This window comes from Morone saxatilis, unplaced genomic scaffold, assembly GCF_004916995.1.
Source record: "Morone saxatilis isolate NCDOM2014 unplaced genomic scaffold, NCSU_SB_2.0 Contig20, whole genome shotgun sequence".
In the NCBI taxonomy this organism is placed as follows: Eukaryota; Metazoa; Chordata; class Actinopteri; family Moronidae; genus Morone; species Morone saxatilis.
The window spans coordinates 13109670-13135127 of NW_023339763.1; the positions used below are offsets into that span (position 1 = coordinate 13109670).

General features: G+C 41.6%; 5 protein-coding genes across 7 annotated transcripts in view; 2 read left to right on the top strand and 3 right to left on the bottom strand.

Moving 5' to 3' along the window:
* The window catches only part of smpd1 (sphingomyelin phosphodiesterase 1), a 6145-nt gene extending 1032 nt beyond the window's left edge, over positions 1-5113 (top strand). The window contains exons 3-9 of one of the 2 annotated variants that reach the window (XM_035666396.1): positions 772-1092; positions 1434-1714; positions 2058-2231; positions 2546-2717; positions 2904-2980; positions 3437-3582; positions 3666-4084. In XM_035666396.1, the coding sequence (XP_035522289.1) occupies positions 772-1092; positions 1434-1714; positions 2058-2231; positions 2546-2717; positions 2904-2980; positions 3437-3582; positions 3666-4084 (1590 nt within the window). Of the gene's footprint in view, positions 1-771; positions 1093-1433; positions 1715-2057; positions 2232-2545; positions 2718-2903; positions 2981-3436; positions 3583-3665 lie in introns of both variants that reach the window. The other variant, XM_035666397.1, reaches the window with a different exon arrangement.
* Positions 5114-5668: 555 nt separating this feature from the next.
* On the bottom strand, positions 5669-11996 carry tpte (transmembrane phosphatase with tensin homology). Of its 2 annotated transcripts, none has more exons than XM_035666398.1 (19): positions 11612-11996; positions 11020-11110; positions 10851-10931; positions 10709-10756; positions 10434-10595; positions 9808-9927; positions 8825-8924; positions 8640-8703; positions 8441-8505; positions 8210-8270; positions 8036-8117; positions 7587-7675; positions 7372-7433; positions 7185-7265; positions 6748-6853; positions 6553-6650; positions 6370-6465; positions 6194-6264; positions 5669-6110 (listed from the first exon to the last, which is right to left on the bottom strand). In XM_035666398.1, exons 2-19 carry the CDS (start codon positions 11064-11066, stop codon positions 6008-6010), a joined length of 1536 nt encoding a protein of 511 aa, XP_035522291.1. In that variant the 5' UTR covers positions 11067-11110; positions 11612-11996; the 3' UTR covers positions 5669-6007. The 2 variants fall into 2 exon arrangements, with proteins under 2 accessions (XP_035522291.1, XP_035522292.1); XM_035666399.1 differs by lacking the exon at positions 11612-11996 and adding an exon at positions 11462-11592.
* Positions 11997-13241: 1245 nt separating this feature from the next.
* Positions 13242-15684, top strand: fgl1b (fibrinogen like 1B). The gene is made up of 9 exons (XM_035666866.1): positions 13242-13247; positions 13355-13453; positions 13721-13988; positions 14218-14377; positions 14523-14620; positions 14766-14854; positions 14943-15068; positions 15182-15246; positions 15454-15684. The coding sequence occupies exons 1-9, from the start codon at positions 13242-13244 to the stop codon at positions 15632-15634; spliced, it is 1092 nt and encodes a 363-aa protein (XP_035522759.1). The 3' UTR covers positions 15635-15684.
* Positions 15685-15729: 45 nt separating this feature from the next.
* LOC118332048 (thrombospondin type-1 domain-containing protein 1) lies at positions 15730-22261 on the bottom strand. The gene is made up of 8 exons (XM_035667179.1): positions 22147-22261; positions 21372-21488; positions 20028-20422; positions 19278-19938; positions 18334-18495; positions 17819-18230; positions 17183-17723; positions 15730-17083 (listed from the first exon to the last, which is right to left on the bottom strand). The coding sequence occupies exons 2-8, from the start codon at positions 21421-21423 to the stop codon at positions 16448-16450; spliced, it is 2859 nt and encodes a 952-aa protein (XP_035523072.1). The 5' UTR covers positions 21424-21488; positions 22147-22261; the 3' UTR covers positions 15730-16447.
* A 2313-nt stretch (positions 22262-24574) lies between these two features.
* Positions 24575-25458, bottom strand: part of vps36 (vacuolar protein sorting 36 homolog) — a 6361-nt gene continuing 5477 nt past the window's right edge. The window contains 2 exon segments of the mRNA XM_035666867.1: positions 24575-25141; positions 25365-25441. Of these exon segments, the coding sequence (XP_035522760.1) occupies positions 25060-25141; positions 25365-25441 (159 nt within the window). The 3' untranslated portion in view covers positions 24575-25059.

Sequence of the window (25458 nt, forward strand, 5' to 3'; positions counted from 1 at the left end):
CTGCAACTGAACTTAATAGGCGCTCTGGCGGCTGTGTTTTTTGGCAGTGTTGGGTTGCGTTGCGTTGTATTGAGAGGTGTTCTACAATCTAATATTCTGTCCACCCTTTGTTTTCTATCTAATATTAGGCTACACCAGTCTCCACAAACTACAGCCACAACACAGCCTTTAAAATGAAACAGTTTGAACACAAACTGAACATTTGAACCTTCATGATTGTCTTCTCTCAATTTGAAAATATTGATTTCAAAATGTATTTGAAATTGTGATACGGGTACAGTTGGGTTACTGGTAGGTTTACTCAAGTTTGCAAAAACCATTTGAGGCATGTGATGCTAAGGCCCAGTTCTTGTTCTGCCCCTTGACAACTTCCCCTCTCTTTTTATATGCCCTGGTGTTTATAGCTGAATTGTCACAAAAACAGGCTCGAGACATGTTGATCATTTCTTTTTTTTTTGACCTCAGTTGCTCTTGCCATCCAATAGCTACAGCTGTTGACCTCAAAAAATACGTTTTCTAAACCGGCCAGATTTATTGTTCAAATCAAAAATGAAAATGTCACACTTAAATGCTGCACCCTTCCAAGCGTGTGACTTTTGCACAACAAGTGTTCTATTGTTATCTAATAAGTTGAACTCTTACAGATTTCAGTCTCACTGGTTTTTCAGGGTGTTTGAGGTTTTGACGGTCATTGAAGCATCATGTCTAAAGCCTCTGAAGGTCAATCTTTACATGGAATTGTATTTATTCTAATCCTGTTGTCTCTCCTAGAGTGATACAAATGAAGAGCGAGTGGCGCGTGCAGTAGGTGAGGCGTGTATTCGTCTCCATCTGGCTGATGAGCAGGTGTGTCGAGAAATAACGGAGTTGTTCAGGGATGACTTCATCCGGGCTCTGCAGCAGTCCGTGCTGTGGCCCACTGAAGCGTGTGCCCTGCTGGTGGGCGCTTCCTGCGGCAAATTTGACATCTACGCTGCCTGGAACATCACGTTGCCGAAGGTCCCTAAGCCCCCTGTTACACCACCCTCTCCTCCCAAACCCGGTTCTCCGCAGAGCAGGGTCCTGTTCCTAACAGATATCCACTGGGACCAGGTGAGTGTGTGCCGTTGCAGAACTGAACCAAAATAATCACCCTGCAGCGAGTTCTGGTACCCAGTTTGATGTGGGAAAATCCAGCTATATCCCTCTCTTTTTTTAGTTTTCGAAGTGCCTCAAAGTTTTGTCTATCAAAATTTCATGTGGACAGTGTTCCAATTCAAGGATTGCAATCTGTGTTGAGGTCATGCCCTCCAAAAACACGAGGTTGAAGTTAATGATTTACTCAAAAGAGATGTTCCAGTTTCCACAGGAAAATTGGAATGACTAAGCAGAAAACAATAGGATGATTTTGGTCACCTAACTGCTTTTTTAAAAATAATTTTCTGCCCCAACAGGAGTATGAAGCCGGCAGCGCCGCCGACTGCAAGGACCCTTTGTGTTGTCGCAACGACTCGAGCTCTCCCATTTGGAGGCGGCGGCAGGCTGGGTACTGGGGAACCTACAGTAAGTGTGACCTGCCTCTCCGGACAGTGGAGAACCTCCTGGAAAATGCAGCCAAAGCTGGACCATGGGACTGGGTCTACTGGACCGGAGACATACCAGCGCACAATGTTTGGTCTCAGACCAGGAAACAACAGCTGTCAGAGCTTACAGTAATCTCCAGGCTCATTCACAAGTAATTTTTCTTTTTAACTTTGAGTTTGTTTTGACATGAAGATAAAACCATAATTGCTCCTTTGACACATAAAAGTGTGGATGGGTAGTCTAGCTATTACTTTACCATTAACCACATAGCTGTCAGCGTAGTTGCAGTAGAATAGCTTGACAGCTGCTATTGGATGTGAATAACGCAGTTGCTCTAATTTAAGCTCATAATGGCCTTGTACTCTGACTCCTGCCATGTTGATTACACTCAGGGTGTTTTTTCCTGCTGCTTTGGTCACACGTTTGTCATGTGTTACCTGGAATTGATCCAAACAGCTATTGACTCTCACCTCTTCCTCCCGTCTTCTGTCCAGACACCTGGGACCCAATGTGACAGTTTACCCTGCTGTGGGGAACCACGAGAGTACGCCAGTGAACAGCTTCCCACCCCCCTTTGTTCATGGCAACCGATCCTGCGCCTGGCTGTACGATACAATGGCAGAGGAATGGGCACCATGGTTACCAGAACAAGCTTTGAAGACTTTGAGGTTCTTGATATTCATGTTTCTATTATATCTGAATGTGTATTTTGTGTTGACATTATTTAGCAGGTCAGGCCAAACTGTAGATAAGATACCAGTGCTATTGCTAAATAAACGTTAAGCAAAGTTTGTTTTAGATCTTAAAGTAGGAACTGTGTTTGCAGTTTCACCTTGTATTTCACATCCCTCTGTTTGAACAGAAGTGGTCACATTTGCCATAATACTGTTCCTCATGTAGAGTTTGGAAATCTTGATGGGTAACCCCAGAGCTGAATTTCACTTTCTTGAATCTTCAACTATGTCTTTGGGTGTAATTTCAGATATGGAGGATTCTACACAATGGAAATTCAGCCTGGCCTAAGGGTGGTCTCCCTCAACATGAACTTCTGTGCTCGAGAAAACTTCTGGCTGATGGTGAACTCTACCGACCCTGCTAACCAGCTGCAGTGGCTGGTCCATATTCTTCAGGCCAGCGAGGACAAGGGAGAGAAGGTGAGTACAGCAGTAAAAACAAAAGATGACAGAAGACGTTGGGTCCAGTTCATGTCCCACCTCCAGCTTTTTACTAAATCTGGATAATGACTGACTCATGTTACTTATTTCTAGCCACTGGTACTGAGCATGAGGCAGCAATAAAAAAATATATATTTTGATGGTGTCATTTCCTCCTTTATTTAGGTACATATCATTGGTCACATCCCACCTGGCCTATGTCTTGGCAGCTGGAGCTGGAACTACTATCACATTGTCAACAGGTAGCTACACTCATCATTTAAACCAGGCCTGCCCAAAGTGGGGCCTGTGGGCAAAAGTCAGCCCACTAGATATTTCTGGTGGGGAAACAAAGTTAAATACAATTATAATATTAAAAAGCTGTTTATACTGTTTCTGTTTTTGGTAAAAATGCTCTTTAAATATGTAGGATCCCTAATTATTAAAAAGAGAATTCATAATCTGAAGCGATTGTGTGGCTGACTTATTATTAGCAACGCTTGTTTTTTTTCTTTTTTTCTTTTTTTTTGCAGGGTCAGATCAGATGTCTTGTGGTTTTGTGTGTCTGCTCTAGTTAATGAATATGCAGACTGTCTTTGCTGTATGTGTCAGCCTGTCTTTTTGCAACCTACCAACTGGAGGAGCAATATGACAAGTTATAAAATGTTCATGGTTCTTTTTTTTTTTTTTTTAAACATCCTCTGTTTTATTTTTTCCAGATATGAAAGTACAATTACTGGACAGTTTTTTGGCCATACACATCTGGATGAGTTCCAAATGTTTTATGATGAGGCAACCATGACCCATCCACTGGGAGTGGCCTTCATTGCACCCAGTGTTACTACTTACGTTAATCTTAACCCAGGTGAGTTCATGAACTTGTTCTCCCAGCAATTCAGAAACAACACACACCTTCAATAAAAAAAATCATTGTTTTTCTCTTTCCAGGTTACCGTGTCTACTATGTGGATGGGAATTACCAAGGCAGCTCTCGGCTGGTGCTCGACCACGAAACCTACGTGCTCAATCTCACAGAGGCCAACCACAGTCCAGGAGGGCCAAGTAAGCCAGAACAGAACCCCAAATGGACACTGTTATACCGTGCTACCAAGGCGTATGGTGTGACCAGTCTGTTCCCTTCTGACTGTGACGGGCTGATACGGACCTTTATCAATGATGACCGGGTCTTCCAGAAGTTCTGGTACTTCAGACATAAGGGACACGTGTCGGAGCCCTGCAAGGAGACGTGCAAAACTGCAGTGCTCTGCTTTCTGCGAAGCGGGCGGTATGACGAGCTGGAGCAGTGCGACCTCCTCAATGGTTTTGGAGGTAACTTGGCCCGGGCGGCCAGAAAAACCCTTTGTTGACCTGAAGTGTGGACTGAGTTTCTGGGTGTAGGGGTGTGGGACAGGAGAAAAGCAATATGACCAAATCTGAAAATGAGCCGAAAAGTGTATTTTTCCTGTTGCTGGTGGGTCAGCAGGTATCGTATTTGTTTAACAGGAAGTCACTTGAGCTATTGTTCGCTACTTGGACAGTCTATGTAGATTGTGTAAGCCTGCGTTAAGGCTGAAGAGTTCTCAGTTATGCCTTGTGTTATCATGTAATGTTTTACGAAGACATCTGATTGTGACTTGCAACACACGTTGGGTTTGTCAAAACTGCTGTTTTGCAATGACAGTTGTGAAAAGACTGCTCGACATTGAAAGATGTCTTTGCAGTTTGTCGTACGGAGTGCCTTTTATCAGGGAGAATTATGTTAAACGTATTCATCCTTAACAGCAGTGTTACAACTTTTAAAGCTGCTTCAGTGCTGTTTTACTGCAGAATAGCTTGCACCCAATATCAAACTTCTATTGTCTGTCCTTTTGACCTGTCCCACAATGCAGTGAGAATATAACATTTGCTGGGATTTACAAATTCTAAAATGATTCAACAGGTCATTTACTTTATTGAATCTGGTGGATTAATGGACCTCACCATCACTTCTCAGGTTGGAGCTTTGTTGAGTTGCTACACGGCACACAGGATCTTAACTCAATAGTCTCAACAGCCTCGTCAGCTCCATTGTGGGTTATAGGTCAGTTTGTAAAATATCTGCTTTAATGCACTGCATCATCTGCCTCACCAAGTAGGTCTTCAATCCTGAAGAGTATTTCTAACTGAGGATTTCTTTGTGTCTGCACTTTAATTCTTTCTTTGCTAGTTAAGTTTAGCTTTAATAGAGAACATGTTTGATAGACCCAAAGTGTGAGTAACATGGGAAGGTTTTCAGATCTTGGTCTATGCAACCTGCGGCGTAACATTCGCATGACAATTAATGCAACTTGTAAAATGAAAAAATAATTTAGAGATTGTATAAGTTATGGATAAATAAAATAAAAATCTGATATTTATGTCCACTTGTTTTGTTTGCTGTGAGTGAAAAATATTAAATGAATATTGATCTTGCTAAATTTGTTTTATTCTACAATAAATTGAATTACACTGTAGCATGAAGAGACTGCAAACAACCTTGTGTTGTATGATCATACATTTCCTTGATCCTTTAAAAATGTATTAAGTGCTTTTCATGTTGGATTATGAATTAATAGTTTACCTGTTGCCTAATCTCAACTGGCACCAATAAATCCTTAAGTCAAAGTGATCCCTCACAGAAATGTTAACCTAATAAACATGTAGCATATTTACAGACAAGGAAGCCAATACCTTTTTCATATGAACAAAGCCAGTAGAACTAACTTATCCTCAAGGTGGAGCTGTGACACCTGTTCTATGAGCATCTGTGCGTTTGTTTCTCATGCGTCATCCTGTGTTCTGGTAAACTCTCTGTGGTTTCTGCTGTTGCCTCAGAGTACATTCCTGTCTGATTATCTTCACTAGCAAACCACTTGGTGCACATAGTAGTAGCTACACACAGTACATTAGAAAAATAGCAATACACCCCAGCCTTTCAGCATTATTTCATCTGGTGCAAAGTTTTCTGATGCTTTTCCAGATTTCTACATTTTATTTTAGGACACTCAAGAGTCATGGTGCATACATACAGATATCAACAGATTCCCTGGAAGACAAGTTATTTCATGGTATTTCTTCACATATCCCTCATTATAAATTTCAGTTTAAGTGCCAAGACTCGTCAGAGCAACACTGCAGTCTACATGATCTGACTGAGTGGAGGAGCCCACTGCATACAACATTTTATGCCTCGTTCATTTTTCTTGAATTAGTGTTCAATCTACCATCCACCATTAAAAGTACAACTGTAACAACCCGTTGTATCCTTTTTATTATGGTTCTGAGAAGAACATAGTGACACCAAAGTCCTCCTTGTACAGGTCCCAGGTCTTCGGTTTGTGTGGGTTGTCCAGCTCTTCCCTGGGTAGAAACAGCCTGTGGAGAGTTTGGAGGTCAGCAATGATGTCAAAGCAGAGCTATGGAAAACAACTGCATCAGAGCAAGCAACAGAAACATACGTGTTATTCTCTATGAAGGAGGTATTGAACCAGAAGTAGAAGGGAACATCTTCGTATCCTTTTGGAAGACCCTAAGGGGAAAAGATGAAAACAACAGAGCATGAATCAGAGGACAACCGGGTTAGACACCAGCTTTCCTTGCATATGTAGCTCAAATGTAAAATGCAAGCACTCACAGCGCTCGATTCAAACATGACCTTCACGTCCCCCTCAACCACAGGCCCATTCTGTAGGCTGATGACTGCTGCGTTGCTGCCCACATCGGGGAATACCTCAAAAACGGCAGAGATGTGTTAGTCAGCTGCTCATTAAATGAATCAGCACCTATGGGGCGCGTGTGCCGAGTGTGTGACACTTACTGTGCAGTTCTCCTGTTTGGCACAAACGCATTGAAATACCAGCTCTTTCTTCACTATTATCTTCACCTTGAGATCGCTGCCATCACCTTTACCCACACCTGGGTGAGAGCAAAAAAAAGGAGATAATAGGCACAAAGGGATATGTGAGGAATAAAGTTATGTATTGGATCGACCTGCTGGTTTGCTGGGTTTTACCTGCTATGGAGTGGATGCGGATGCTCTTGATCCCGAGGCTTTTAGGAGGAGGCAGCTGTCTGTCGAACTTGGTCTTCATGATCTCGTAGTACCCCACGTACCGGCTCTGTGGTTCACACAGAGAGAACAGCGTATAAGCAGTATGCTTAGAAAGGGTATATGAAACATACTGTATGTACATGTATATAAATAAATATATAATGTATATATGGTAGCTTTCTTATTCTCAATGTTAAAAAAGAAAAAGATATGCAGTAATATAAAAATATTCCATGCTCCACTGCCACAGTTTTGTTTTTTAACCACTGGGAGGCACCAGTCAGACTTTTTCCAAATTCTACACAAAGTGGCTTTTAGTCTAATCCTGCCGACATTTACAATACATGCCTATTAAAAAGTGTCTTTGTAAGTTTGGCCCCTGAGTGGCTTGTTCTTACCTGAGAAGGAGTCTCCACTCCCTGAAACTTGGAGCTCCGACTCTTGTCAGTTCTCCTCTCACCAAAATACTCCAAACTGTCCTGGTGGTCAAACAGAAATGGAATGTAAGCAAGTAGTCCTGTTTCGAAATGTTTTGCCAATTCATTAACCACTGCTTGAATGAATCTCAGACTTAAAGAGACGTACCTGTGCACTCTCAAACTGGTCACTGTCAATGAACCAGGTGCACACCATAGTACCTGTGCGGCCTGTAAAAGACAGAATGGAATATTGAATAAAGTGTTTGAGTTTATGAGAGTTTTAGTTGACATTTTCAACAACTGTACACCAAACTAATGTCCTTGTTCAACTCAAATTATTCACTAAATGAGAATGAAACAAGTCGAGATCTTTGGCATCACCTTTCCCTCCTTTACAGTGAATTGCAATGATGTTTTTGGGATCAGCAGACATCCACTCCCTCACGCTTGCTGTGTATTTCAGCATGTCCCTGAGACAGACACACACACGATGATAAAGATGAGCTGAGACAACCTGGCAAAATATTGTCCACCCTGTAACGGCGGTTAGTGATACATCTCATTTTTTGTATTTGCTTAGAGAAATATTTGCCGTCAGTCCACATGCCTAGAAAAGCGGTGCAAATGTGGTGAAGTTTATCTTAAAATGAGATAAGTTAAACTTCACTAACACTACACAGAGGGATTTAGTCATTATGGTTGTCAGGGATGTATTTGTTTAACAAGAAAAGGCCTTTGTGTGGCTGTAATCCAAAGTGCATCAGTGTGATTACAAGCAAAACGTAGAGGTGAAACAAAAATGACACCCGACAACAGAAAGTGCTACTCACTCCAGGGAGGGGACGTTGTGGTCATCAATGAACACCCGTTCAACCCTGTAGTGGAAGAACTGCGGGTCGTAGCCTTTCTCACCTGGAAGCAGAAGATGATATTTTTGCTGTGGTTGGTATAGTTCTACATGAAAAGGAATGCAGCGCATGTGACGAGAGGTGTTGCCTACTTACTGCACAAGTTGTAAACTTTATATTGGCCTTCGTGTTTAGCGTCCAGGAACCTCGCCACTTCCTGCACAGACAGACAGTGTGTGTAGAGGTGTGTGGGTCTACTGTATTTGGTTTCTAGTTCCTCGTAGCAACCAATCAATGGATTTTTTTTTAAAATTGGTGAGTGTGATTAGATTTCATCCATGTAAAGCGAGTGATAGAAGTGGACTTTAAGGTTTGTGTCAGACTTACCTTGATTGGATTCCTGTAGAATGACTGCTTCCCAGAGGAGGGGAAAGACATGGCGATGACACGGTCTAGAGAAGGTGGATAAAGATTGCAAACAATGTGCAACTTCTTACAGGGGCGGAATTTCTAGTCATTTCTTTAAGATATATTTTCTGACACGCATGTATGGCGTTTGTTGCGTTATACAGCGTGCAACAACTACCTGTGACGTAGGTAAGGTCGAGGTCAAATCCATCCTTTTGATACCGCCGCTTGTTCTCAGAAACCTGAGAAAAGTAACAAATAAATGATGAGGAGGTAGTAGACATCCTTTCTCTCGATGCCGACCTTAATTCTACACAGTTGCAATCCTCCAGTGAACTTCACTACATTAGGCGATGACCGTACCATCCTCCTGGTGACCTTCTCCAGCTCTTTCCTTTGAGATGCCAATCTGAAAACCCTCACCAGGATTATTACTCTCAGGAAACGGAAGAACGTCACCACCCTGATGAAGAACGAATGGAAAAATATATACTTAGAAATCAATGAAATCAACAAACATTAACATCTTAATGGCATTGACTATAATTGACCTATAATGAGGTATTTCTAAAATATGATAAAACAATAAAAAGGTCAATGGCACTCTACGTACTGTAGGGTGACGTTGGGATTAGGGAATATTACTATAGTATTTTAAGATATCAGTATATTCTCAATGTGACTCTAGAATGAAAAATGTTCACCGAGTTCATTGTTGATTGTTCAGCCTGAGGTTAAAACTGAAATATTTAATTAAATAATTGTGTTCTTGATATTAAAACTGAAGCAACAGCGTCATTATTGCCGTGCCATTTGCAAAACATTGACAGTAAACAGAGCTCCCAAAGGAAAAGGCATCTTTTTTTTTTTTTTTTTTANNTTTTTTTTTTTTTTACAGTGTTTTGCAGTATTTAAAGGGTCCCCAAAATTTAGGAGTACTACTGTACAGCCGGATTCTCCATCCAAGCAGACCCACACTGTTTTTTTTAATTAAATAATAAAATATGAAAGCCCTGCACACCTAAAGAGGTGTTTTCAATCACGTTGGCTGATTAGACCTCAGGTGGATCTAATCTGGGAATTACATGGTGTCTAACTCTATGGCCCAATAGGAATGACACAGGTGTAAATTGTCCCACCCTAACAGGTGCAACAGCACTAACAGCAGAGAGTGTTAATTAAGCACACTTTGTACACAATCCTGAGAGGAAGTCTAATCAGGCAACAGAAGTAAAAACAGCTGTGTGGCGTCTCTAACACAACTGTATGAGCCAATTCTGTTAACATTACATGTCCGTTAGCTGGGAATGCTGGGAATGCTGGGGAATGCTGGGGAGAGCAGGTACCTGGGGATGAGGCTGGCTCCTGACAGGTCACTGAAGGTGTAGATCATGGTGACCACCAGCGTGATTACCACAACACAGGCGTCGACGATGTTCAGCTTGGAGCTGAAGTACACTTTAAACCTAGAAGGTGGATAGTTAAAACAACACGAGACGATTCACACGGTGCGGAGAAAACTGCTCAGATCATGCAACTAACAGAATTTATTCAGGGGGACACTGCACTAGTGCTCTGAAACGTTTTGTTCCCCAGAACCAATCCAGTACATGCCATACATTTCCTGTCCAGCTTCCTCTTCATAATTTCCTGTTTAACAGCCAATCACACTGGATTTCTGCTGACACGGCACTCTGGGAACGTTTGCATCACTCTTTTAAACTTTTCTGGTTCTCACACTCACAGGCAGGCAGTTGCTGCAGTGGTAACTGAAGATGTGGGTAAACTACCTTCAAATATTGTTACAGTGTTAGCCAAATAACATAACAAGCTCTGCTAAGATAAGATTTATCTTTTAGGCTGTGAGAAATATATAGGGATACATTTGATTGCACAAGTTTGCACAAGAGTACAAAGTGCTCTGCAAGTGCGTGCAAACTGCTGCCTGCAAGGCCTTTTATTTCTCACTCACCCCTCCACATAGACCCGCAGGAGAACGTCAAGGAGGAAGAAGAAGGAGATGGTGAGGGACACAGCCTCTAAGGCGTTCCCGACCTCTCTGCTCTTCTGCGACAGGGAGAGGTCCACAATCACCAGCACAAAGTCCACTAGGATCAGGATCATTCCAAATATACTGGATGAAAAGACAGACAGCATCATCTATCACTACCCGGCGAAGGAAATAACCATCACTGGCAATCATCACTCCACATGATCTCTCCAAAAGAGCATCCAAATCACACTCACCGAAATCCAAAGGACGTGACAAAAGGTGTTATCTTCTTCCGGATATTGCTGCAAAGGACAAAAGAATGTAATGCTTGTCAGTACATAAAGTGTTTTATATATATATATATAACTGTCTGGAGTGCAGGGTGTATTAACTTACTGATACATCGTGTCAGGTACGACACTCTCCTCCTTTCCATCGTCTATCTCCACTTTGGCATCTTCCATCTTTGCAATGTTTCTAATAGATGCAAAAGTTGAAATCTTCACTAAAAGTAGGCTAAAGGAAAACACACGCACAGACAGAATAAAGGTTTAATCTTCCTCACCCATTTACACCTGAATCTGACCCTGGGTTGAAGTAGACAGAGGACATGGCGTGTGTGTCTTCCTCCTCGCTTTGTCCTGAACTTGCAGTCTCTGCATTGGAAAAACACAGAGTGTAACAAGATTTAAAAAAAACTCCCTTGTTCAGCATGTTGCCCCAAAAAGATACAGTGTCAAAAAATGTAAAAAAAAAAAAGAAGAGGAAAGACAAGCTAGAGGACAAAAAGATGTCCTGTCCTGAAACACAGTATCTCTTGACAGTTATAGTCTTTGACAGAAAGAAACCATTTTATCAGTAAACATGCAATCAGCATCCAGGAGTTCATTAACATACAACCAGCCCCGTTGATGGCACATAAAAACAAAAAAAAAACAACTTAGCAGTTAGGAGCACGAAATGAGCGACCTTGTACAGAAAGTGAAGCAACCAGGATTCATTTTTACCTGTAAAGAAAAAATGAAAACAACCAGCAACAACACCAACCACCCCGCTTCCCTTCCCTCTGTCCTCGGACTGTGTGTTTACCCGCTGACACCAAATGAGCTCCTCATAGAAAAAAGAAGGGACTAGCAAAAGTCACACCGCCTGCTTACCGTTAGGACAGTCATTCGTGAAATTAGACGGGAGTTTGTCTTGTGACTTCTTGTTAACACAAAGGAAGACGGTTCAAAGGTTAACCGGGTAACATTTTTTTCGGTCCATCCACTTTCTTTCTTTTTTTTTGCAAACGTAGCGGTTTCAGACTTCCTGGACCTCTGTGTTTTAAAAAAAAAAATGGCCAGCCCTTTACTCCTCGTTACTCTTGACTCATCTTTCCTCCTCAAACCACTTTTACACCACAGCCTGACTATAACCTCCCTTTTACGATTACAGAGGCCTTTTTTTAAAAACTAGGCTTACTCAGTATTTGCTTAAAAGGTGTTTGAGTCGAGCCAACAGGCTGCGACCGTCCTCTCACATCTCCCTCCTCTCTGTAACATCTGGTTTTAGTTGAACGCGCATTCCCAAACGCAAAGTCCCGGTCTGAAAGGTTTGCAATAGCTGTGAGGAATAACGTTATCGTGACCTAAAGTGACAGCATTGTGTTGAACCTAGGGAAAGGATACAATAAAGCTGAGAGCACTGCAGACTGAGGCATAACAATAACTATAACACCAATAATACACTTTATTCATAGCTCCTTTCACTGGTTTTAAAAACAACTTTATGGTAGAAAAGGTAGGATAAAAAAATCAAAGACATCAATATAACACAGCCAAAACTGATTTCAAACATAATATATAATAATATATATATAAAAAAATATATATATAACATCATAATATTTAATAAGTATATCGTAAATGTATATGGCAATACAAATATTAACTACTACTTGAAACATATTTTAAGCACTAACCAAAAGCTAACACCAGGGGGAGCTACAGCACACACAATGTCTCCATCAATGTGAGGTTTTGCTTGTGTCTTGATTGTTGGTTGGATAAAATGACCAATTTCAAGTCATATTGGGCAGTATTAATTATTAAGTATTAATCTACCTGTTCCCTTGTACTCCTACTTTCTTGCTGTTGTTTTAGATGCTTGTTTTTTAGATGTTTTAGGGTTTGCCTTGTAGGGTTCTTTTGCATTTGCACTCTCTTGGCATTTGGACTAGTGTACAATATATACAAGAACATCCACTTTCTTTAAGCTGTCACTCTTTATTTTATCTTCCGCATCGCTTGGAATTATTTCCCCACTACATTTTCTTAGTTTATGTCTGAATTGTAAAGGGTGGTTTACCCACGTGTTCAACTGAACTCTCTGTATGAGGGTTAAGTTGATTTCAATGAAGACTCAATGTCCTTTGGGAGCACAATAATAAAACATTAATCAAGACTTCAAGGAAAAGAATAAACAAAGTTTTAAAATGATTTCATTCGCCAAAAATGGGGGGGGGGGCAAATAAGAAGGACTACTGCTGGTATGTAAGGAATGGAGTCCTCTCTATCCATGAGGTCAATTGCAGGTCTGGGATCAGCTACTCTTTCCAAATACTAAAATGCTTGATCGAGAAAGGAAAAGGACAAACTGTCTTCAGTTCAGTGTTTGGCAAGGTTGGTCAAGTCTGGATCATCTAATGTGGACCATGCAGAACCGGCACTGCCTATAAATAATACTGACAGATCTTTAGAGGAAAAGAACACTGAACCTGGACAAAACAAGGGGAGGCATTGTGAAATGAAGGTAGGCTTGTGGTGCAGAGATTTTTAAAAGTTTGAAGAATCGTAGTTTCTCGAGCTGTATCTGTTAACTCTTCGATCTTTAAAATATATTGTTTTTATAATTTTTAGACTGATATTGCAGCGTGGGACTTCTTCCTAAAACTCATGCCAGTGTTGCTGTTGTTGGCTCTGATGTGCCCAACCATGGCCTCTTCTACACAGTTGTCAGTATGTAGCTTTCCCTACTCTTTAAAGGCTTCAGGATATCTGTCTTTGTTTTTGATTTATTTGGAAATTAAAAATATATAGTTCATGAAGCATAAATTACAGGCAGGGCTGTTAAAGAACTGTCATTCCTAGAAAGTGCAGAGTTCCTATAAATACAATCTGTTTCATAGCTGCCTGGAGATGCATCCCTATGCTTTTGCTGGCCCCTCTCTTGGTACCAGTAAAGTAGAAATGACATGTATAACTTAATTATTTTTCCTCATTTAGGAAACGGACTCATGTGGGCCAGAGGTTGTAGCTCTGAAGCGCAGCATAAGAAAACTGGAGAATAAACTCTTGATTGGGACTTGGCAGGTTGAGCACTTGCAGAGACACAAATACTTTCTGCCATTTCAACCTGTTGTGTCTAATAGTAAACCTGACACTGACACAGACTCCGGTGTAAACCACAACAGCAGTGGGACATTAGACAGCTCTGATGTGACAGTGATGAAACCACTTCCACCAGCAGGCAATTTAATTGTCCATGACAAAGGTAAAAAAAAAAAAAAAGCTCACATAAAGTGTTTGGGTGTTTATTTTTTAAATAAAATTAGTTTGGGATGATGCAGTGTGGGAAATAATTCAGAAAAATTATATAATATTCACTGAGATTTGCATATTGTTTATGTAGATTATAGATCTTTATATATGCAACATAAAGTATATGATGAGTTACAATGATCAGCAATCTATAAGGCCTTTTTTTAATACTATCTTCCTAGACTGTTCTGAGCTGTTTGACAGATTGAGACCACCAAGCGGTTTCTACCGCATCAGACCCAAATCTCACCAGGAGCCATTTCTGGTCTACTGTGACATGGAGGACGGAGGAGGATGGACAGTGTTTCAGAAACGTCGGCACGGAAAAGTTGACTTCAACAGGTACTTAATCGGAGAAAGTATGTCACTTACAGTATATGATAAATTATAAAATGAGTGCCAGTATCCTTGCAAAACCCAGTATCACATTATAATGCAATGGTTGACAGAGGTAAAAGGTCAAATATCTGCCTAATTCTCATTTTAGAGACTGGGTGGACTACAGAGATGGCTTTGGTGACTTCAAACTGTGGAATGATGAGTTTTGGTTAGGGAATGAGTACATTTATTCTCTACTCTCAGAAGGTCAAGGTAATCCCAGAATTCCTGTTTCACATCTCCTTTTATAAGCAGTGTCCTATTTTTGAATAGTCTTTTCTTACAGTAACTGTTCTTTCTGGTTGGCTGCTTTTTTTCCCCCATTTTCTGCCTATATATATTTGCCCTGAAGGTAACAACCTGGTGAAAATAGATCTAATGGACTGGGATGGACAGAGAAATTATGCGTTTTATGAGAACTTCAGGGTCACTAATGAGGCCGTAAGTTAAACAACTTCACATTTCTGTTTCTTAATCTCAGAAGTAACGATTACTTTACTAACATTATTTGCTTTAATGCCTATTCCAGGATAAGTATCGTCTCCAGTATGAGCTGTATAGTGGGAAAGCTGGAGATGCGCTGACTGGTGGTGGGGGGATGGTGGAGCACTGGTCTACTTGCCTCAGCGGCATGCAGTTCAGCACCAGAGATCAGGTTGGTAATATGTCCCTTTTTACCATTCGAAGCATTTTTATGGTGCTGATAACTGTAAGATTACTGACAATGTGCAGACGATGATTGATAACACTGATGATGCTGATTGACAGGACAATGACCGCTACCTTCAGGGCAGCTGTGCTCAAGAGAATAAGGCAGGATGGTGGTTCAACAGGTGAGACCTTTCCAATAAATCCAAGTGTGTATTACAGTTGTTGTTGCAATTCTGTCATCTTCCTTCTGTTGGATTGTTGCACATGCATAGGCATTTCCACTTGAACTGTGATTGTGAAAATAAATAAGATAAAGTGTGAATCACCTTAAATTGTCTTTTGGAAAATGCTACCCTCTTGACATTGTGTACTATTACTTCTATCTACAGGTGTCATGCAGCCAACCTAAATGGGAAGTTCTACCGCACAGGGAAGTACAAGGGCCAGTATGATGACGGTGTGGTGTGGGGGACCTGGAAAGGCCTTTGGTATTCCCTTAGACACACCACCATGAAGGTGCGGCCTCTGGTTTTCTTGGACGTCACAGGCAGTGGAGCTGGGGAAATTTAAAAAACACCAGGCTTCAAATTCCGTTGTGAATGAGGACAAAAACTTTACACTCTTTCTATTTTAATTTCTCCCTTTGCTTTTTTATTGAAACTATTATCAAATGGTGATAGTACAGTATCTTCTGTTTCCCAGTAAGACTTGTTTCCTATAAAGTGTATGATATTACTCAATAAAAACAAACAGCATCTCAGCCACAATGCCTCACTGATGTTCATATTTGACTGCTCTAAAACATACTTACAACTGTATGCTATTGCTCCAACCTGTGCATTTTGCAGAAAATACATTAAAAATGTGAGATATTGCTTACATCATACATACAAATTGTCCCTAAATAGTGAGAGGGGTTCTCAGCATTGTACAGATTGACTTCACAGCATTATAAAAACAGCACATTCATTAGTGCAGAAATGCACACTGTCATTAGGGCATGTTTAACGGTGACATAAGTACAAGGCCGTGTGGTAAAAATGACTTATTATGGTAGATAATGGACCAGTAGCTGATATACAAAGAAACCCAGTCATACTCTGAACAAGACAAAATGATGTTCAATTATAATGCTGATCAAAAATTGAAATATTAATACAAATACAATAAAAATGCAATAGAAAACATTTCGTTAAGACAGAAACTCTTTTAAAATATATTTTAGGAAAAAGCTCTCAAGGTCCCTAAATCTTCAAAATACAATACAATCTTCATCACTGATATGTGTGTTTGTGTTATGATGAGGTTAAAGTCACAGATGCAGCAGAGAGGATTTACTGTAGGTTGAGGATGTACTGCTGTAGTGCAGCAAGCCTGTGTGATCTACTCCTCCTCGCCTACATTTGAGGACAGATCTAGGTCCAGCATCCTCTGCTCTGCCTCACTCAGCCTGTAGGGTGAGCCGCCACTGCTGCTGTAGTCTCCGGACATGGGCAGAGAGCGGCACCGACCTTTCCTCTGCTCCGCAGACAATACGCTAAAGGTGGAGCTGCGCTGCCGCCCCTTGACCCCAGAGTAGGACTGAGCCTCCTTTAATTTCCGGGCCAGGATGTTCCTCTGGATAGGCGATGGGCCACGGCGGTTCCAGTTCTGCTCGGCCCGCTCTGCACGATCGGCACTCAGGCTGGCGAGCCCCGTGGCTGGACCCCCAATCCCCGAGACTCCTTCTCCACCTCCTGTCTCACCACTCCTTTGCCTTTCCCCAGTGCTACTGAGGTCTCCTTTGGCGTGTTTTGCATATGCTGAAATGTTGTTTGTGTTGGTTCCTGTGTGTTTGAGTTCACCAGTGTGAGAGGGAACAGCTGTCTCTATCCAGGGCTTCCTTTGGTCATTTCTCTGAGGTCTGGATTTAGCCCACTCTGGGGCCCCATGCTCTGGAATGGGGTAAGAGTGGTATGGCTGCCTCTCCCATCCTCCTTTGGTCCAACAACTTCCTTCAGGAAGGGTGCGAGATCCCACCTGAAAAGAACAACGCATGATCTTTGTTAATTAAACAGACCTACACAAATATGAGCTACAACAGCTCAATAAACACTTAAATAAAGCTGGATAGGTGACCTGGGTCATGCTCCTTTCTCTGAACTGTCTGGAGTATGCAGAAGATGGAGGCTGGGGTTTTGTGTCATTAAAACTGGAGGTGCGGCGGAAATTTGGATTCTTATGAAAGGAGTTTCCCATTCCCGAATCTCCTCCTCCTCTGAGACCTGCTAACCCGCTCCTCTCCACCATTTCCACCCAGTCAGCCGTGCGTTCACGCCATCTTGAGCTGCCCCCACTTGCATGAGCAGAGACCAGAGGACCTAAGACCAGCTCCACTCTGGGGCTCAGTCTGTCTGGCGTGATCCTAGAAGTCTGCGCTGCTTGCTCAGACAAGGGAGCCGCTATATGAAAATTGTTGTGGTTGGTGTCGTCCTTGAGACCCAAAGGGAGTGCGGGATGAGTGAATCCAGTTGGTGTGGGGATTTGGGAGTTGGTGGGAGAAGCAGATGTCTCTAACAGGGTGTCATGGACTGGGCTTGAAGAGACATGGTACAGCTGTGTGGCCTCCTTTAACCCTTTCTTCTTCATTTCTTTCAACTGCTGTTGAGCCAGTCGGTACCTGGACAGACAGTTACAATTCAATTTCTAAGACTGGGGAGTGATAGAATAAGTTTGACAATAATGTGTGATGAAAGAAAACAATATTAAACATACCCAAATATTGTTGGCAGCATCTTCTGACCTGTGGGGGACAGTCTTTCTGGGTCCTCTGAGACAGGTATAGACAAGGACTGTGAGAGAGGCTGACTGCCCAAGATAGGAGTGTCTTTCTGGGCTACACCCACACCCAGTGGGCCATGGCCGTCGGAGAGGCTTGGTCTCTGGAGGCTGTGGCTGCAAATGGAGGCCTCATCAGAGAGCTTGCGTCCTCCAGGGGAATGCATGGAGCCTCTGCGGACAGAGCTGCACTGAGGTGTCTGGCAAAGCTTTCTCCACACAGTCACCACAACAGTAACCAGAATCACAGCCAGGCAAAGGGAGATACCAACCACCACGACCATGTTACCACCTAGGGGTGCAACTCCGACTTGTACAGGGGGGAGGGATGGGGAAGGTGCAGGCAACACTGAGAAAAAGAGGAGAGAATTATGTTAAAAGTGAAATTCAGCAGAAATAAAGGTACAGAGAAAAGTGAAAAAAAAAGGAGGAGGAAGGGTGAAGAGACTTACTGACACAATCCTCCAGTGAGCAGAGGGACTGTTCCTTCACCATACCAGTGCACTGCCTCCCTCCCACACCTGAGGGCAGCATACATTCACGCACACGTTCCCTAACCCCCTCTCCACAGCTCACACTGCACACGCTCCATGGCTGCCACGGGCCCCATGACTCTGCAGAAAAACAGAAAAACAGTATAAAGTATAACACATCGGATCCTTCCTCATGGAGCTGAAAAAGGCTCTACCAGTTAATGCTTTATATTATCCCCCAAAAAAAGGCAGGATGCAGCTGCAAGCAACTTTCTATAAAAAGAATGTGACATTTGTGACTGATTTACTCCCATGTATGAATAATTATAACTGACTATGCTTAATGTGACAACAGGACCAACATGAACATGTGTTGTAAGGAATGTACGAGGGTTAATATAGTTCCCTGTCCTGTCGGTGCCTATTTTCTGTCTTGTGGCGATATGCTCTGTTGGCAATGATTTCATAGCTTTATTAATAACCTAGAATAACAATTTCAGTGTAGTAGCTCTATATCTGGATATAAGGATAATGTGTGATGTTGACACACTAGGTCATCTTCCACCTCACTATCAAAAAAGAGAAAGATGACTATTTCAGTCTTGAATGCCCAAAAATAGAGACTGACTGAAAATACTGATGAAAAACTGACTGATTCTGGACATAGAACAGTGAACCTTATGCCTTTGTCATCTTTTTTATGTTCACTCTCTACAGGATAAAGACATTTTTGTCATAGCAGGAAAAGCACAACTGTTATGGTGAGCCAGCCAGCACAATAGCAGGACCCTGAAAACAAAGCAGCCAAATTAAATTCAGCCATCATTAATTTCTTATCACCATGTCAAAATGCGGAAGCAATAAAGCATAAATGTATTCTTGACAGCTGCCAAATGTGAATGTGTTGATCTATTAAATCTCACCTGCACTCCTGTGAACCACCAAACAGGTTTGTGCAGGACTAGGGGAGCGACTGAAGTTGAAAACAAAGCGAAAGCAGTACTTATTTCTCCCTGGGTAGAACACAGAGCAGTTGAATTCTGTCTCATTCTCTCCCTGCGTCAGCCAGTTGAAGGCCAACGGAGGAGAAGAGGGCCCCTCTGGTCCAAACCCCATCAGTGTTGTTCCACCTGCTCCCATCTCAGAGGAAACAGCAACCCCTCTTCCAACACCTGCTTCCTTATACAGCAACACTTTCCCATTGACGTGAGCACAAGGTGGGGTTATCAGTTTAACAGTCATCGTTCCTTCACAACCACTCTTGTAAGCATTGCTGTTCTCCACCAGCAGCTTATAGGAGAAGATACGGGACAGGTAGAGCGCTCCAGAGCTCTTCACATCCTGTGTTGCATGTGGAGACCGCAGAGCCACTCGTATGAAGTCTCTTTCTGTGAAGGGGAAGGCGCAGGACAGCTCAACACTCTGAGAACGGAGGGGTTTGATCGGGTGTCGTGTGCGAGCTCGGACCTTGTCAATGCTGTTTCGCCCTATCTGGTTGTACTCCATGTAGCTGACCTCTAGGAAGAGGGCAGAGTCAATGCCGCTGGAGCAAGCCTGAAAGTGTTCATTAGTGGATATCCCAACCTGCAGAGAGACAGAAGAAGAAATGTATGTTAATCACTCTGGTCGTCATCAAACTTAGTCTGTAAAGTTTGAAATCTTGTTTGTCTTGCCTGAAAAGATCCCGAGTGGTTTCCAGCCCTCTCCACAGCAATGTGAAAGGTGGGCCACTGCACCTGCAGTTCTGAACTCCACCACCAGACAGTGCTCTCCGTGCTACTCTCATCTGTGCCATTAGCATGAGAAACAGTAGAGATGCTGGTCTGCCTCAGCAGGAACCGGAAAGTTCCTGCGTACAGGAAGCAAGAGCAGTTGAACTCCACCCTACCGGCCGATTGGTTGCTGGGGAGAGTCCTGGTCAGAAGGGTGGTGTTGGTTTCCGTGTTGACCAGAGAGAGGCTAGTGCTGCGGATGGTGCTGCTGTTAGATTTAGTGCTGAAGTCCACAAATACACTGGCGTTGCTAAGGGCAACGTGGAAGGAGGGCCAGATATTGAGCCCTGCAAAAGCTGCAGGAAAGAATGCACAGAAGTGAGATAGGGCACAGAGAACATTTTACCATTTGTTTATACATCTGGTCACCTATGGGTAAAATGTGGTCTCAGAATTTCTTTTTATTTTATTTCTATATCTAGAATCTGCTTTTTCAATTTTTCTTGATGTGACTTGGCAAGCTTTGAGTTACTGTGCCCATAGGGTGCGTTTCTGGTTCAATTTACCGCAGCGATCCAATAACCTGACATTTTCTAGAACTGATATATCCTGATTTGTTTAGGTGTCTACACTTCTATGTAAAGTTGTCTAATTCATGTTTGGACTGTATGAAAAATCAAATGGGAACTCAGAAATGTTAGAAATGTGACTTAATTGCAATGTAGCGTCACTGTTGACATCAACATCATGCAACATCATGATTCATGTACACTAAATTATGTACGGGCCTATTGTATGGGACATCAAGGTCACAAATGATGGACTGTACTCAGTACCACTAAACAATAACTTCAGTTTTCAGTACTGTCGACCCACATAAACAATTGATAAGCATCAGTAGTATTAAGTCACATATTTTTATAACATGTTTAAACAATTAGTACTGCTTAGCAACACCTCTGAGCATATGAGCACAATATCAGTACATGGGGAAAAAGCAGAAATGTTGCAGCACTGGTAGCATATATTTTAAGAGCTATGGTGTGTAAATCCTGTTGTGCGAACCTCACATCCTCACAAAGCAATGTCAGTGTGGGAAGAGGAAGAGTGACCCTCCATTACTCCCTTCACTCCTCTGCTCTTTCCTTCAGCTCAGCTTCCTTCCCTCTCCCATTTGAATAGAGCTGTACAGCCCATTTGGCTCATGTTAAGTGTCAGCATGATCAGATTAATTAAAAATCAGTGATCCTGCCAGCCTTTTTAGACATGTAGTTATGTTATTAAGATGGTTTTCGTGACACGCACCATATCCCATGAGCGCCAGCAGGAAGGGCAGCAGTGAGAAAGCCTGTGGCATTCCGATGTCCGTGCCTCTGTTTTCTCCAACACCACATGACCGTCCTCTTCCACCACTTCTGACCTCTACAAATCAGAAGGAAAATCCCCAAATAAACACAAAAATAAAAAATAAAATAATCCACAAGAAGGCAGCAGGTAACAAATTGAGCTGAAAGGTGTCATCAGACAGAGAAAGACGTGGAAGAAGTGGTGCTTCTGATCTGAGGTATGAAAAACAGGAAGGCTAGAACTGTGACAATGTGTTTTCTGGATTTACAGTGGCGTCTTCCTCTTCCTTCCATCTTCACAATGGGTATGGAGAGGGCTGCCCAAGTGCAGCAGCTGGAGGGGGGCTGTACCCGTAACAAACATGAATGGGGTAAAGCCGAATCATTGTTGTTTGGTTGCTTGTAAATGTTTTGCACTGATTGTTTTTTTCTGTAATTTCTTTGCAAACACACCTCACTTTCTTAGAAACAAATCCTAAAATGTAGGCACCATTTTACACCCCCATTCAAATTCTACTATTAGAGGTTGTTTTGCACCAGCCATGGATAAAGCACAATTAATAAAATCAATACATACACTTATAATACAAAAAAGAAAGTTAGGTTAATATTTACTCTCAGCTGAAGAGTCCACTCCCAACCAAATAACTGGCATAGCATGAATATCTTTTCTCCATTATACTCAACTCAAAACCTGGATTATCCTCAGTTACCGTAAAACTTTTTGTACTCACATCTCTTGTTGTTCTCAGCACAGCATTATTCCTCTCCCAGTTTTCCAACACAGCGACCGCAGTAACGGCCCCAGCGTGCGTTGGTAGCACATTTCTTCTCACTGTTAAACTGCTGATCATCATCTCAGTGACCCCCCCCCACCCCCGCCGAGAGCGCGCGCCGGTGTACAGAGCGCGTGAAAGAGATGCGCTGACGGTGGCGCGCAGGACGCAGTGGATGTTATGTGCCACTCACTGTGTCGTTCCTGCCAAAGTGTAGAGACACAGTGAAGACAACACAGCGTGACTCAACGGTACACAAACCAATAACATGCTTTCTTTATTTAAAAAAAAAATCTGATCAATGATATAATTGTGGAATTATTTATCATACATTTAAGTATTATGATCATTTCTACTTCTATTCCACTACATGTCAGAGGCAAATTTTGTACTTTTTACTTAACTACATATATTTGATAGCTTTAGTTACTTTGCAGATTTGGATTATTAATTCAAAATATAAACCAACTAATGAAATATGATCATATAATTATAATTTTAAGCTACCCAGAAATAGCCACACTAGCTGCCACATTAAAGTGATCTAAACATCAATGCATCACCAATCATAATCAAGTAATAGGCTATATATATTATCTGAAATATGTCATTAATGGACTATACCTTCCTTTTGGCTACTTAAAAATGTATTTTGATGCAGAATACTTTACTTAAGTGAGTAAGTGTATAGAGTTAAAGGCAAGACTTCTAAGAGTATTTTTTACACTGAAGTATTGTTACTTATGCTTAAGTAAAGGATCTGAATATTTCTTCCACCACTGCCCTTTACATTCCTCTCTGGGAGGATTAACAGGCAAAATGAAGCAAAACTATTCACTGGTTTGGAAGTGTCTCTCACAACTTGCTTCTGGGCGCCTGTGATTAAATTGAGATTCATATTAATTAAAAGAAATATTGGTTCTTAAAAAAACAGAAACGCCCATGCAGTACCTTTACATTCAGGTTAATTTGTACAAGATTAAGATTAATTGACTAACAAGTAAATGGCATTATTTAACGCTAAATGATATACACTATAAAGTAAATCATTCAAGAGATTGTTATCAGTTTGAACAGGCACAAAAGACTTCAGCACAGGTGCCTGAGGAAAGTGACTAAATGGAGAAATATGTGAGATCCAACAGATGGCTCCACACCTTTAAGTGGCAGTTACACATAAATCTTTTCTTGGGAAGGGATTGTTAAAAGATTACATTCAAAAAGAAACAAAAAAAAAAAACAAAAAAAAAAAACACTGTGTGTCCTAATTGGCCCAGGAGGCAGGGTAAAAAAAAATAAAACATTTTATACAATGCAGTCACGGTAGTAAACTATTCATCTCACACAATCACATTACCTTCCCCCCACATAAAAAGACTGACAACTCATTCTTCTATAAACCACTGATGGAAAAGAAAAACATTACACTCAAGCCATTCAAGATAGGGATTAACATAAAATGCACCATTGAGTAAATCCGTCCATCTCAGCATGCAAGAACAGGAGCTATTTTGTATAGAAAAAAAACATTCACCAAAAGTTCAGTGTTGTGCGTGAGCCCATCGTTATTATGGTCAGACCTGCCTCAGTTCAGCTCTAAAGACTTCATGAAGCAACTGAGTTCATTTATTATCAATAAGTGAACCACATGGATGGCAGGGTAATCTAATCAGCTGTAGAGCACTGCAGACCTTCGTTTTCCCTCCAGGGAGAGAGCCAGCTGAAAACAGGAAGCTTCTCTGGAGATGAAACACCCTTTAACTGCTTAGCTCAGATCACAATGGAAACAAAGAACTTTTCTATTCTGTGTGTAAAAAAGCCCTACAGGGACTCACATGAGATTAAAATAAAAAGTACATTGTACAGTACAACGCTCCCAGCAGAGTATAACATCTAGACACGGAGCTACTTAGACTAATATGCTCATATTTCACACATTCGGTACTACTTCTGCAGTTACTTTGTATGTGATATACTGTGAGTAGATATGGTGATGTGAATTTACAAGCACTTCATTGTGCCAATTAATACAGTCCTCACCTTTCACTTTGGCTTTAAAACAACCACAACTGGAATTTCTATAACGCAACCTCTGCAATGAAGGGATTAACTGCCTGAAGAATGACATTTGGCAATGCACCCTATATTTTATATGCTGTGAACCAAACTCAGATATGCGGTATTTTATTTTATCTTGGTCTTTTTTAAATCTGTCCCAGACACAGGCTATTACATTCAAAGACAGTTTGACTGAAAATTGGACAAAAATCTCGTTTTGATGGACAGGGCTAAGAGAGCAAAACAAGATAGAAAGGTAATACATTTAATTAATCTGTCCATGATCTCTCCCTCCTCAGAAGATAAGACACCATGACAAGCTTCTTTCTTTAATCATTTATTACATAAATTTATTTTTTACTTAAGAAAACATGGTCAGTAGCTTTGGGCTTTCCATAACCGTCCACTTGGAAAAAGAAACTCTATCCCATTAAGTCAGTTTTCCCAAAGCCTTATTACTTATTACCTTACACACATAATGATCACTATACCGAGAAGTGAACACTTTGCTGCATGTACAGTATTCTGAACAGTTTTGTCTGTTTTATCTTCTTTGTTTCTCTTAGACCTAGATAGGAAATAGTTGGTGGCACCTACAGTGGATTTGCAGAGATCTACCACCAACAGAATTATCATAACCAGATCGGATAGGTACACTACTGTACTCAAAGTACAGCAGACAGTGCGCTGTTGTACATCAGTATGTATGTGTAGTGGTAAGAGGATTGTTTTTAATGCATCCGTCAATCAGTAGAGACAGTGTAGCACAGTAAAGTTTTTTTTGTATCTCAACAATAATGACTGTAAACAGGTTTAAAAGAGGTTTGGGTAGAATCTCAAACCCTCCACGGAGTCGTCTCTACACAGATGGCCCATCTTCTCAGCCAGCAGCAACCTGGAGAAGAAGAAGGAATAGAAAAGAGGAGAAAAGGAAATTAAGAAGAAGAAACGTGTGGCAAAATGCAGCAATAAAATAAGAAAGACAACTGTGAATATTCTAATTGTTGTAAAAATATTGTGTAGTAATATCATAAATATTGTGTAGTAAAACCGACTGACATGATGTGTCTTGGTGAAGGGGTTTACTGTCGTTCATCTGTATCTATGAGATAACTTACCGCTCTTTAGACAGAAGAACAGAGAGACCCAGGAGCTTCGCAAACTCCTCTGCTGTCAAAGAGCCTTTGTCTGACACCTGCAGCAGAAGAAGAA